Source organism: Natator depressus, chromosome 3, assembly GCF_965152275.1.
Source record: "Natator depressus isolate rNatDep1 chromosome 3, rNatDep2.hap1, whole genome shotgun sequence".
In the NCBI taxonomy this organism is placed as follows: domain Eukaryota; kingdom Metazoa; phylum Chordata; order Testudines; family Cheloniidae; genus Natator; species Natator depressus.
In genome coordinates, this window is record NC_134236.1 from 48970605 (window position 1) to 48983213 (window position 12609).

Here is a 12609-nt window from a genome sequence, read left to right on the forward strand (position 1 = left end):
TAAACTGTGGTGTATTTGTTAGAATGTGTGTGAATATCCTACATGCTTGTGAAGTATATATTAAGGGTGAGATGCAGCTGTTACTATATTCAGATGTCTATTACATTTATTGTGAAACTAGGAAACCAAATCCCATATAAGTGATAAAAACTGAAGTTAAATTAGTTTAACGCTTCTCTAATTTGCTCTACTCTGCTCTAATTATACAAAAAAATTAAAATTCCGATGAACTCATTAGGCCTCATTTTGCTCCTACTGAAGTGAATGAGGCATTTGCCCTTAACTTTTATAGGGAATATAGTATGTCTATAAAACAGTACATCTTCTGGGCTTACACAGTGCCTTTCATGCATAAGATAGCCTAATGCACTTTACACATTGATGAGTTAGATACTGATACTTCCAAGACTGTGTAAGCAAATGCTTACAACTCCACCATATTATATATTTATGACAATAGACTCTGGTATATCTTAATAAAAAGGGATTATATCAAAACAAATTCTATTGTCTTCTTTTTCTCATGTGTACATACATTTTTATAAACATATATAAGTTTAATCTCAACACATTTTTAAAATATGTAAGCAGCTTTTCAACATACTGATACTCTGGATGTTACAAAGGAGCATGCATCTATGATGGTCTTCTTTACACAGAGAAACTCTTTTGTGTTTATGTATTGGCTCTCAATATTGGGGTTGGAATAGAAAGTGAGTAGCCTGATTTTTAAAGGTATAGAGGTAAGCTCCAATGGACTTTAATGGCAGCAGGACTGAACCCTTAAAGTACAAAACAATGTTTCCATCTAAAATAATTGGTTGTATTTCAGCAGCATGTATAATTTGATTGTTTTAGAATGCTTAAAAGTATGATAGGCCAACATAATAACTGGAAATAGTACATTAAGATATCACCTGGTGATATGGGCTGCTCACAGGCTTTTACACACACCGTCAGCAGTCTGGGAACATAGTGAGATGACCCAAGGGAAAAAAAGTATATAAAGACATATCCTGAGGAGCATTTTAAAGTTTGTTACTTAGAGAAGCATTTGGGAAAGTATTCTAGATCTGGAGAGACTATCAGTACTATTATTTGTTCCCCAGTGCATGGGAAGGAGAGAGAAGCTGTAGTGTCAGTACAGCTGTATAAAATGTAGTGGTTTTATTCTGGCTTTGGGCTGTATGGTTTTTTCTCTCTCTCTCTCTCTCTCTCACACACACACACACAGAGCGAGTTTTGTTCTGAATTTGAGTGAACTAAAAAAAATGTCAAAGTGAAACTAAAAAAACCAGAATTTCAGCGAGTTCAAAAGTGAAACCATGCAAAATCTCAAATGTCTCAAGGATTTGATGCATAATAATACACCAACTCAGGTTCACTGAACCTTAGTTCATTTTCCTAGGAACCCGATCAGAGTTTTTTAAGTTTGTAATGGCATGTGAAATCTGGTAAAATCTGGGGGTTCCATTGTGATGACCGCACAAAAACTCTAGTTATAAAACACTGGGTAGCAGTTTGTACATATGTTCAAGTGCTTGTGATTATCTCATTCTCTAATGGCTGGTCTACAAAGAAGATGTAAACCCTTCTACTACTAACATTTAATGGAGATTCTCCTTCACCTTCAGTGGTAGAGGTCTGCATTGGTAGCTGAATGTTGTGAGTTCCAACTGTGTATGTGTGACTTAGCTGATTGACTCTGGTGTCCCTATATTGGGGGCAGCATGGATTACTAATATGCATGGAAGAGAAAATGTTTGCCCAGAACAAAGGTGAAGGTAACATCCCATATTTAGCATTCAGATGTTCCTTAAATAATGACTAAATGATTTGCCATGTGGCAATAAAATGCTGCAAGGACAGCGTAAGTACATTGATCAATATAAAAAGTTATAATCCCCTAACAGAAAAGCAATGCCATGAGCAGTGATCTGAGCATTCACAGGCCATGTGGGTGGGTACGGCAGATAAACCTGCCATTTATAGTTAATCGATAGCCTAATAACAATATATATATATTTGAATGAACCCAGTTACTTTGAGTTTAAATTGATACCTGAGTAGACTGAGAAATGGCTTCATCCAGTGCCAGTGCTCGCTTTTTGACATCTTCTTTAATTTGACTGTAAAGGGTGTCAGCCGCCACGTATTTCTCTTGGATACAAAAACCTTCTCCTGGGCTCAACTCCAACAACTGAGGGCCAGTTTTGTTCATCTTATCTATATGAGGCTTGTGTTCAGCAATCAGCTCACGCAGTTGCTATAACAAACCACATAACTTATCAGTTTCTTACGCTTACACCTCCACATTACAGCTGTCTGCACTTCTAACACATCCAGCTGGCAAGGAATTCTAAACAAATACTTTTCATCCTAAAGTACAGCACAAATCACATTGAATATAGTCAGTCATTGGCCTGTCTGTAATGGCTCTCTTTCCAACACTGAATAGCTATCCAGGCACAAAATGTTACATTTAAAGATATACTAGGAAGCTTGATGAAGTAAATAATGTAGAACATATTATTATATCCAAGATGCTAACTGTGCATATGATACTGGCCATGGACACTCCATTTCATGTTAGAGTCTGTAATTCTTGCAATGGCAGTAATATTACAGATATGTGCATAAAAACACTGGATATCTGCTCTTGACATAATGCACCTTGAGGTTAGTACTAATCCTTATCACTTACATAGTGCCTTCCATCGAACAACCTCAGAGTACGGCACTAACATTATATTAGCATCAAAACACTCTGTGATGTAGATATGGAAAGTGTTATCATCCTGGATTTACAGAGGGAAAAACCGAAGCACAGAGAGGTTAAAATGAGTGAGTGGTAGAGCTGGGAATAAAACCTACATATCCTGTTTCCCAGTTCTCTGTTTCAGTCACAAGACCACAGTCTGCCCAACCCCAGAATTTATAAATACATGCTAGGTTTTTGACAGAGACAAGCACATCAATTTGGGCCCAACTGACCCATCCCTGAAAATAAAATCCAGTCGTTTAGGGAAAATCAGTTAAAGTCTTTGGGACTAAGTCCCAACCTTCCCACTCGCTCTACTACTTTTTACAACAGATCTTCTGGATTGTGGGTGAAAGGGTTTGTGTGAGTATCCCACTCTCCCCACCTATATGACTTCTTATCCTACCTGAAGGCTCACTCTCTCCCTGTCCAATCAGGTCCCATCCTCTGGAAGGGAAGACTCACCCCTTCCTGTTGCAGTGAACCCTAGTAATTCCTGATAAGGTCCCACTGATCAGCTACTTTGAAACTGAAAAGATCCTTGGAGTTACATTCCAGAGTACACTGTGCAGAGCTGTGAAAGTGTAGGCGACTGAGCCATGGGCAGTCTTGCCTAGTAGTTGGAGCAAGAGTCTGGCCTACCAGTTAGAACTGAATCCAGATGGGGCAGATCCAGGAGTGAACCCCAGGATCATAACCGGAGTCAGAGACCAAAGCCTAAACTGAAGGGTTAATTGGAGTCAGAGTCAGAAGGAGTAGCAGCGGGTCAGAACCAGGAATCAGAAACAAAAGCCTTAGCTGAAGGTTAGCCAGAGTTGCAGTCAGAAGGGTGATCTGATGGTCTGAGCCAGGCATATAAGGTGAGGAAGGAGCTGGGGTCTGGAGCAGGCACAGGCTGGAGCAGGAGCAAGATTAGAGACAGTGGAACCAGAGATGGGACCAAGCACAGCTGCAGGCTAGGAATGTGTTGAGCAGCCACTGGACTGCAGTTGCTACTGAGCTTAAGTCTCAGCCTGCAGATTCCTGCAGCTAATCAGGTGGCACAGTCAATCAGACAGATTGCATCAGGGCCAGCTGCACTCATTGGGTTGCCAGGAGATTGGCTCTGCTGCAGCTGGTTCCTGACAGTCCCCCACTTCAAGTGTGCCTCCTAGGGACCGTAGGACCTAGTTTCAGGGCGTACTTCTGATGGAAGACATATAAGAGTTCTAGATCATGGACATTTTCTGCCAGCTCCCACAATTGCTCTTCCAGTCCATAGCCCTCCCAGTCCACCAGATAACAGAGTTTGCCTCAAACTCAGTTGGAGACTAGAATTTTCCAGACCTGATATTCCTCTTGTCCCTGGATACTGATGGGAGGTGGTGGTGGAGTAGAGTGGCCATGTACGGTGTCAGAAGAGACATATGGAAAACCGGGTGGACCTTCAAATGTTCCAGCATTCCCTAAACACTATAGGGTTAATTTGTTCCATGACCTTAAATGGGCCTAAGTACGGAAGGTCCTATTTGCTTGGGAACGGGTGGATTTTAGATGTTTGGAGGACAACCAGACTGTATCTCCTACTGCTAGGGTCAGTGTGACTTGGCATTTTTGGTTAGTATGATTTTGTATGCCTCCTTTGAACCTTCAAGGATTCAATAAGCTCTTGGTGCTCCCAGTGAAGGATGACCCAGTCATCTTGACGATAATTCAGAAAGCAATAGAGGTATTACTTGAGGACCTGGTTCAGCTATTCTGTCTGCCCGTTGGTCTATGGAAGATAAGGTGAGGAGGTAAGCAATTCCATTCTCAAGAGTTTGAACCAAAAAATGGGAAGTGAATTGCAAACATTGATCTCAGACTATCGTTGGCAGCTCATGGAGCCAGAACAACATGATCCAGAAAAAGAAAAAGGTGGGCCCTTTCCTGGGTGGTTGAGAGAGTGTGAATGGAAATAAAGTGCACGATCTTAGCGAGGACATCAATGGTGACAAGGATGATGGTGCAAGCCTATGATGAAGTCCAAGGATACCGAGGACCAGGATTGAGATGGGCAAAGCATGAAGGAGGACGAGTGGTTCCGTACATAGGCACTTGCTTCGACAGCACAGATCACATGAATTAACGTACCTCTTAACACCAGTAGTCAATGTTGGCCACCAGAAATTCCATAACACTTAGGTCTTGGGTTTTGAAGCAGACAAAATGGCAGGCAATGGGCATATTGTGACACATCATTAACACCTCAAATCTGGGCTGGACCTCTGGGATATAACGGCACTTTCCGTGATAAAGCAGACCATCCTTCAAATGAAACCATGAGCTGGGCAGAATGTTAGAAGCATCTAGGGGCTGACAGACCTTAGTAGCTTGGGTCAGGGGGAAACAGGGATGGGATGAGGAACATCCAATCCTGTTTGCTGTCCCATGAGTAAAATTTGACAGCTGTACAATGGTAGCCAAGGGAGCAGTGCCTGACCTGGCGAATATGTGTTTGTGGGACTGGGTATCTGACTTCCCATTCCATGATCCAGGGTGGTACATGATGACAAAATCAAATCTGGCAAAGAAAAGTGATCTGCCACTTGTCGCTGGTTAAGGTTACAAAGATATTCAAAATTCTTGTGGTCAGCTCAGTTCTTAGCAGGGCATCCCATGGCTTAGTGTCCAAATTCTCCACAATACAGGTGTAGATCTGAAGCACACCACCAGCCCTTTTCTGCATCAGATAGGCAAGTCTGAACCCAGCTGATCTTCCTGGGCCCCTGTGATGAGCACATGGAAGAGGATCAGGAACTCGACTCTCTCTCCAAGAGATGTTCAGTCAGGCAATCATCAATACTGGTACACAACTTGACCAAGACATCCAAGACAGGTGGCTGCTCCACCAGTGCCAGCTTATCCTTGATTTCCTTGCTTATGGCATATCAGAAACAGTAGTGCTGCATCACCTCATCCCATTTAGTGTCTACTGCCAGGCAATGGAACTCTCTGGAAAACTTGGCAACTGACCTGTTTCCCTGATGCAGCCCTCTAAGTGCATTCTTGGTGGACTCCATGCAATCCAGATCATCAACCACAAATGTCACAGCTCGAACAAACTACCCCAAACTACCCCAGCATGGGGCTAGAAGTCTCCAGGAGGGAAGACACTGGACCTCCCTAGTTAGCAGACTAATAATAAGTCCTATTCAGGTCTGGTCAGTGGAGAATGACTGGGGCTGTAGCATGAACAGGAGCCGGCACTGGTTCATGAAACTACAGAACTTGTTACAGTCCCCAACAATTTTATCCATCATTGGAATCTCCAGTTTCTAGAAGCTGGGGCAACAGCTATGGGCGGGACGATTTGAGCCTGTAGGTCTCAAGTATGTACCTACAAAACCATAACCTGGGCCTGTAGGGTCTGCAGGAATCCCACCGTGTCCAGCAGGAGCATGGTTGCCTCTGTGGAATCCATCTGAAGGCAGTACTGCTGCTTATCCACCCTTGTTCAATCTTTTGGGCTGCTCAAAGTGTCAGCGACTGAGTCGTGGGCGATCTAGCCAAGTGGCTGAAGCAAGAGTCTGGTCTATCAGACAGAGCTGAATCCAGATGGGGGAGATCCAGGACTGAAGCCCAGGGTAATAGCTGGGCATCAGAGACCAAAGGCCAAGCCGAAGGGTTAACCAGAGTCACAGTCAGAAGTGGAGGAGAGGGTCAGAACCAGAAGTCAGAAACCAAAGCCTAAGCTGAATGGCTAGCCAGAGTCACAGTCTGAAGCAGAGAGTCTGAGCCAGCAGTCAGAGATCAGGAAGGAGCTGGTGGCTGGAGCTAGAGCAGGTACAGGCTGGGGCAGAGGCAGGAGCAAGACTAGAGACAGTATAGGCAGGTACAGGACCATGTGCAGCTGTGGGCTAGGAATGCAAGCAGCCACTAGACTGCTCCTGAGCGTAAGTATCAGCCTGCAGATTCCTGCATCCATCAGGTAGTGCGGTCAAACAGACAGCTTCCATCAGGGCCAGCTTCACTCACTGGGTTGCCAGGAGACTGGCTCAGCTGCAGGCTATCCCCTGACAGAAAGCCAGGAACAAGCAAAAACACTGCTCCTATTCCCAGCTTTCTTTTACATTTTAAAATGCATTGTGAGGACCCAACAGAGGGGTAGCTAGGTCAGGCTGCAAATAAATCTCTTCCCCTTCAGCAGAGGAGATCTTAATCCTGAATTGTACCTCATCTGCTCTCCCTAGAAAAAGAATGAGACCTAGGGCGGGGTAGGAGACAACCAGGTCTCTTCCCCAAAATAATGATGTCTCAATGAAAGCCAAAGCTTATGTAGGAGAGGCAAGTAATGTGGGATCTGGGGAAGGAGGATTGCTCGGCATGATTGGGGTCCTCAAAGGTTCAGATAGTTCAGTAAAGTCTGAACTTCTGGATGACTATCCACAGGGAACACTTTTGGTTTTGCCTATCACTGGATTCTACGTAACTGACCAGCAAAGAGACCAACTGTCTCAATCCTAATCATTCCATAAAACTGACTCCATATCAGTACTGTAGCTGTGTTGGTCCCAAGATATTAAAGAGACAAGGTGGGTGAGGCAAATCTTTATTACCTCACCCACCTTGTCTCTCCAGATCAGTAGTGACTGTATGTTGCACTCCTATCCTTTGCAACAAGCTGCAGTGGTAGAGAAAAGATATAAAGCAGTGAATAAGTGGGTATGCTATAGTAATGAGAAAAGGGTTTTACAAAATTTCAGATATCTGGGTTTTGCATACTCATAGGGGAAGTTTACCCCTATGCATCAGAATACCACAAGATCCATGCATCCACTTAAGTCCTCTTTAAATGGTGCACAGGTGCTGAGGCAGCTCTTTGTTCAGGAGTAAATTTCACCCAGATTGATTTACTGTGTTATTAAAATAGGATTAACTAAATGCAGTAAATGACTCTAGATGTAATAAAACAAATGCTATTTAACTATAACATAAAAAATAAAATGGAGTACAGTTCACTGTAGTAACCTTTAAAGCTTTAAAATAAAAATAAAATAGGGCAAGATATGATTTAGGAGGTCTTTCTCATGGCAAACTATTTTGGAAACAATTCCAGAAAATCAGTATTTCAGTTTAGATCCATTATTCATTAAAAACATGTATAACATTAGTCTTCTGCTAAACAAACAAATCTTCAAATGATCTAGTAAAAATACAAATGATGGGCCTCATGTAAGCAGAATGATTGAAGTCAATGGGCCTAATTGCGAGAGAAAAGTGAGCAAGATTAGGCTTGTAACTAAGGAACACGTTTTGCAAAGATGATGTAATATAGCCAGTCTTAAATCTCTTAATGGAAAATGTTTGTCTCTGGTGGACAATACACATAGTTTGAAGGCAATTAGGTGAAGCCACTGTACATCAACCAATATATTTGAGCTGTGCATTTGCATTAAAGTCTCAGAGAAAACAAAACAGTGAGTCGCTAAAATTGTAAACCTATGGAACTAAGTACATTTATCCACTGTAAAATCAGTGCACTGAGGAATATAATATGAACATTGAATAGTTAATGTACAAAACACGATATATTCTATACCAAATGCAAACAATCTTGTCTGTAGGCAAGATCATATTCCGCTCACTAAACTAATACGTAGCATTTATTTTGTGACTTTATTATCCACACTTGAGTCCTGCATTCAGTGTCATAGCAAATGTCTAAAAATATTTTGTGTATTAGAAATCACGTAAATTATCCACGAGAACCAAAGTGCTGTATGCTTGACCCTCTCTGTCTGTAACACTGGAAAATCTAGTTGTCTCATTATCTTCTTGGCTCCTAAAAAAATAAGATTAGCTCTCCAAAGGAATAACCAAAAAAAGAGAGAAATGTTGCATATCTACATAATATTTTATATATACATAGCACCTAAACTACTGATAGGCATTATTAATCTGAAATTAAGGAACAAATAAAAATGAAAAGGAGTACTTGTGGCACCTCAGAGACTAACAAATTTATTTGAGCATAAGCTTTCGTGAGCTACAGCTCACTTCATCGGATGCATACAGTGAAAAATATAATGGGGAGATTTTATATACACAGAGAACATGAAACAATGGGTGTTACCATACGCACTGTAACAAGAGTGATCAGGAAAGGTGAGCTATTACCAGCAGGAGAGCGCCCCGGGGCGGGGACCTTTGGAGTGATAATCAAGGTGGGCCACTTCCAGCAGTTTATAAGAACAGTTTAAAGAACAGTAGTATGGACCACATATCTATTCAGGGGACACCATCATAGGGCCTAATCACATCAGCCACACTATCAGAGGCTCGTTCACCTGCACATCTACCAATGTGATATATGCCATCATGTGCCAGCAATGCCCCTCTGCCATGTACATTGGCCAAACTGGACAGTCTCTACGTAAAAGAATAAATGGACACAAATCAGATGTCAAGAATTGTAACATTCAAAAACCAGTCGGAGAACACTTCAATCTCTTTGGTCACTTGATTACAGACCTAAAAGTGGCAATCCTTCAACAAAAAAACTTCAGAAACAGACTCCAATGAGAGACTGCTGAATTGGAATTAATTTGCAAACTGGATACTGTTAGGATATAGATATTGAGGCCTGTCTGTAAAGGCCTATACTCTACGAATTTAGGTGTAATTCTTATCACTTAGCTAGTTATAGACGTATAAAAGAAAGAATCAAAACCACTCTCTGCCGGTGTAAGGGCCTTCTCTTACTGTGACAGTCTGAGGCCCTGTTCTTAGGCTAAGGCCTTTGGCTAAGCAGCAGAGGCAGCCATAAGCTGGGAAGCGAATGGTCACATCTTTACATTCCAAACCAGTCTTACTGAAATAAGGTGCTATTGGGCTGTTAGGAATACATTCCTGTCCTGATCATGCCTATCACCTCCAGAGAAAGGGAAGTGTCTAGAAAATGTAAAAGGAAACTTAGTTTGATAGCATCCTGTCTGGCAAGAACTCACTTATCAATAGATACAGCTGGGAAAACCTTATGTCTTTATAGACGTAGTTGTGAAATCCTCATTTCTGTGTTGTTCTATCATTGTAGTCCCCATTTCACTATTGTTTGTCTGTACAATCTCTGCCTGGTTTTGTGATTGTTTCGATCTGCTGCATAATTAATTTTGCTGGGTGTAAACTAATTAAGGTGGTGGGATATAATTGGTTAAATAATCATGTTACAATATGTTAGGATTGGTTAGTTAAATTTCAGTAAAATGATTGGTTCAGGTATAGCTAAACAGAACTCAAGTTTTACTATATAGTCTGCAGTCAATCAGGAAGTAAGCGGGGGAAATGGGAACAGGGGTAGGGAATTGGAATCATGTTTTGCTAAGGGGGGAATGGGAACAGGGACACAGGTAAGGCTCTGTGGTGTCAGAGTTGGAAAGGGGGACACTAAGGAAGGAAAGTGGAATCATGCTTGCTGGAAGTTCACCCCAATAAACATCAAATTGTTTGCACCTTTGGACTTCGGGTATTGTTGCTCTCTGTTCATGCGAGAAGGACCAGGGAAGTAAGCGGGTGAAGGAATAAGCCCCTAACAGATACAATTAACTTAGGCTTGAATAAAGACTGGGAGTGGATGTGTCATTATACAAAGTAAAACTATTTCCCCTTGTTTATTTCTCCTCCTACTGTTCTTGTAAAGTGCTGGAAATGGCCCACCTTGATTATCACTCCAAAGGTCCCCGCCCCGGGGCGCTCTCCTGCTGACAATAGCTCACCTTTCCTGGTCACTCTTGTTACAGTGTGTATGGTAACACCCATTGTTTCATGTTCTCTGTGTATATAAAATCTCCCCACTATATTTTCCACTGTATGCATCCGATGAAGTGAGCTGTAGCTCACAAAAGCTTATGCTCTAATTAATTTGTTAGTCTCTAAGGTGCCACAAGTACTCCTTTTCTTTTTACGGATACAGACTAACACGGCTGCTACTCTGAAATAAAAATGACTTCCAAGTATCCTGCGATTTTATGAGAAATCTACTCATTTTGGGTAGACATCTTCAAAGTGAGCCCCCTGAACATGCAGTTTGCTTACTAAACCTATTTAGACCACAGTATTCTCATAGTTCAGAAAACATCTGAGAGATTCTCCTTGTATTGGATCAGTCTGGTAGTTTGATTCAGAGCAGGTACTCTAGTTCTTATGATAGTCAAGACGTCTCTTCTCTTGTTTCTTGCCTATTCTTTCCCAATTCTGTTTTTTATCTGTTTATGTTTTCACTTTGTTCTAACACCAACATCTGTGTGAACTTTTTAAACTTACTTCTTAGCTCTTTAACTCTTGTACATTCCAAATCTGCTCCTATAATTACAAGTCTCTTTCGTGTTTCTAGTGTTCACTTCCTCTACTAGAAAACCTTGTTTATATAAGCAGTTTGGCAAACAGTAACAGGATTTAAATAAAGAGCACTTATTTTCAATTATCATTTTACATAACTTTTTTTTAATAGTGTACAACTGCAGCAAATGCGTTTGAATCTGAGAATCCGACAGTACTAAGGAGGCAGGCTGCAATGTATTGGATCTTTGTGTAAGCTTTGTTTTATAAAATAGCAGTGTGCTTACCCGATGCTCTTCTTGCTGTTGCTTTAAAGTTTCATATTCAAGAGCTGGAGCAGGAAGCTGCGAGATGACCATTTCTATTTCGGTTAACCACGGCCAAAGCTCTTCATAAGTCTCCCAGAACTGGTTAACCAGGGATTGAGCACGTTCCAGTTGGAGGTTCCTCTCAGCATTCATTTGACAGACCATATCATATTTCTGTAAGAGGCTTTCCAGTTTTCTCTAAAACAACATTAGCAAGAAATAGCAGCACTTATCTCTCTTTCAATCTTAGGTATTTACACAATGTCTGTTACCCAGGTATCTAAGCATCTTATTATATTTATTATACCACCATTAAGTAAAGCTAGCCCAAATTCTGCTCTTAGTAGTGCTAATGTAAATCAATGGTACTTGAAGTTAATAGAGTTAATCCAATTTACACAGATTTTGACACACTGTTTTCAAGACAAACACATTTTTAGTGATGTCTTGTATTTTTCTAGGCTTCATTCGGATGGCTCCAGAACAACTTACAAACTGTGGGCTTGATCGTGACTCTTAGGCACAGCCCTGCATTGGCACCAAACCACCCCGAGGGGAAGGGAACACTGGGGAGCACTGGGGTAAGCAATCCGTGTCATCCTGTCAGGAGTGCAGCATACTCTCCTTTGAATGTCCACCCAGCCCACTGGCTGGCATGTGGGAGGAATGGGGTTAGAATCATAGCTGTGACTGTTATTCTAGCCAGCCCTTATGCAGGCAATGCAAAGAGGAAGGAGGTTCCTTATTCCCTCCCTCTACATAGCCTCCTAAAGGCCCTGAATAAATAGTTATCTTTCACTCTCCATTAAAATTCAGCCACCTCTAGCATAAAACATGGCAGTTGTTCTGAACACTGCACAGCAGTTTTAGAAGGCAATATGAAGTATAGCTTGTGCAACTGAAACTATAAGTGGAATTTTAGATATGTGGATTGTAATTTGAAGTTTAAATTTGGCCAGAAAACGTGGGTTAAACCCCTGCTCTGGGGAAGAGTGCCATATGACCTTTAAGTGACTACAGGTAGTCAGGACCTTGGTTTTAAGTCTTATCTGAAAGATATAGTAGCACACTGGCTACTAGTACAGTACTGCGGCACAAGTACAGCTCAGTCTGGGAGAAGACTGTCATCTACAGAATCAACACCAAGACTCTTGGCAGAGCCTGAGTTTTCCTTGGACCTCTCAAATCAAAGTGTTACTGATTAGGCACAAAACTCCTTTGTTTACAAGACTTGATGAGGCAACA

The 12609-nt window shown here is 41.7% G+C and overlaps 1 protein-coding gene across 16 annotated transcripts in view; it reads right to left on the reverse strand.

The window, feature by feature from the left end:
• Positions 1-12609, reverse strand: part of DST (dystonin) — a 460168-nt gene that overhangs the window by 53596 nt on the left and 393963 nt on the right. For all 16 annotated transcript variants that reach the window (XM_074947869.1, XM_074947855.1, XM_074947860.1 and 13 more), the window contains 2 exons: positions 11344-11562; positions 2063-2266 (listed from right to left, as the gene is read on the reverse strand). In XM_074947869.1, the coding sequence (XP_074803970.1) occupies positions 2063-2266; positions 11344-11562 (423 nt within the window). The remainder of the gene's footprint in view (positions 1-2062; positions 2267-11343; positions 11563-12609) is intronic.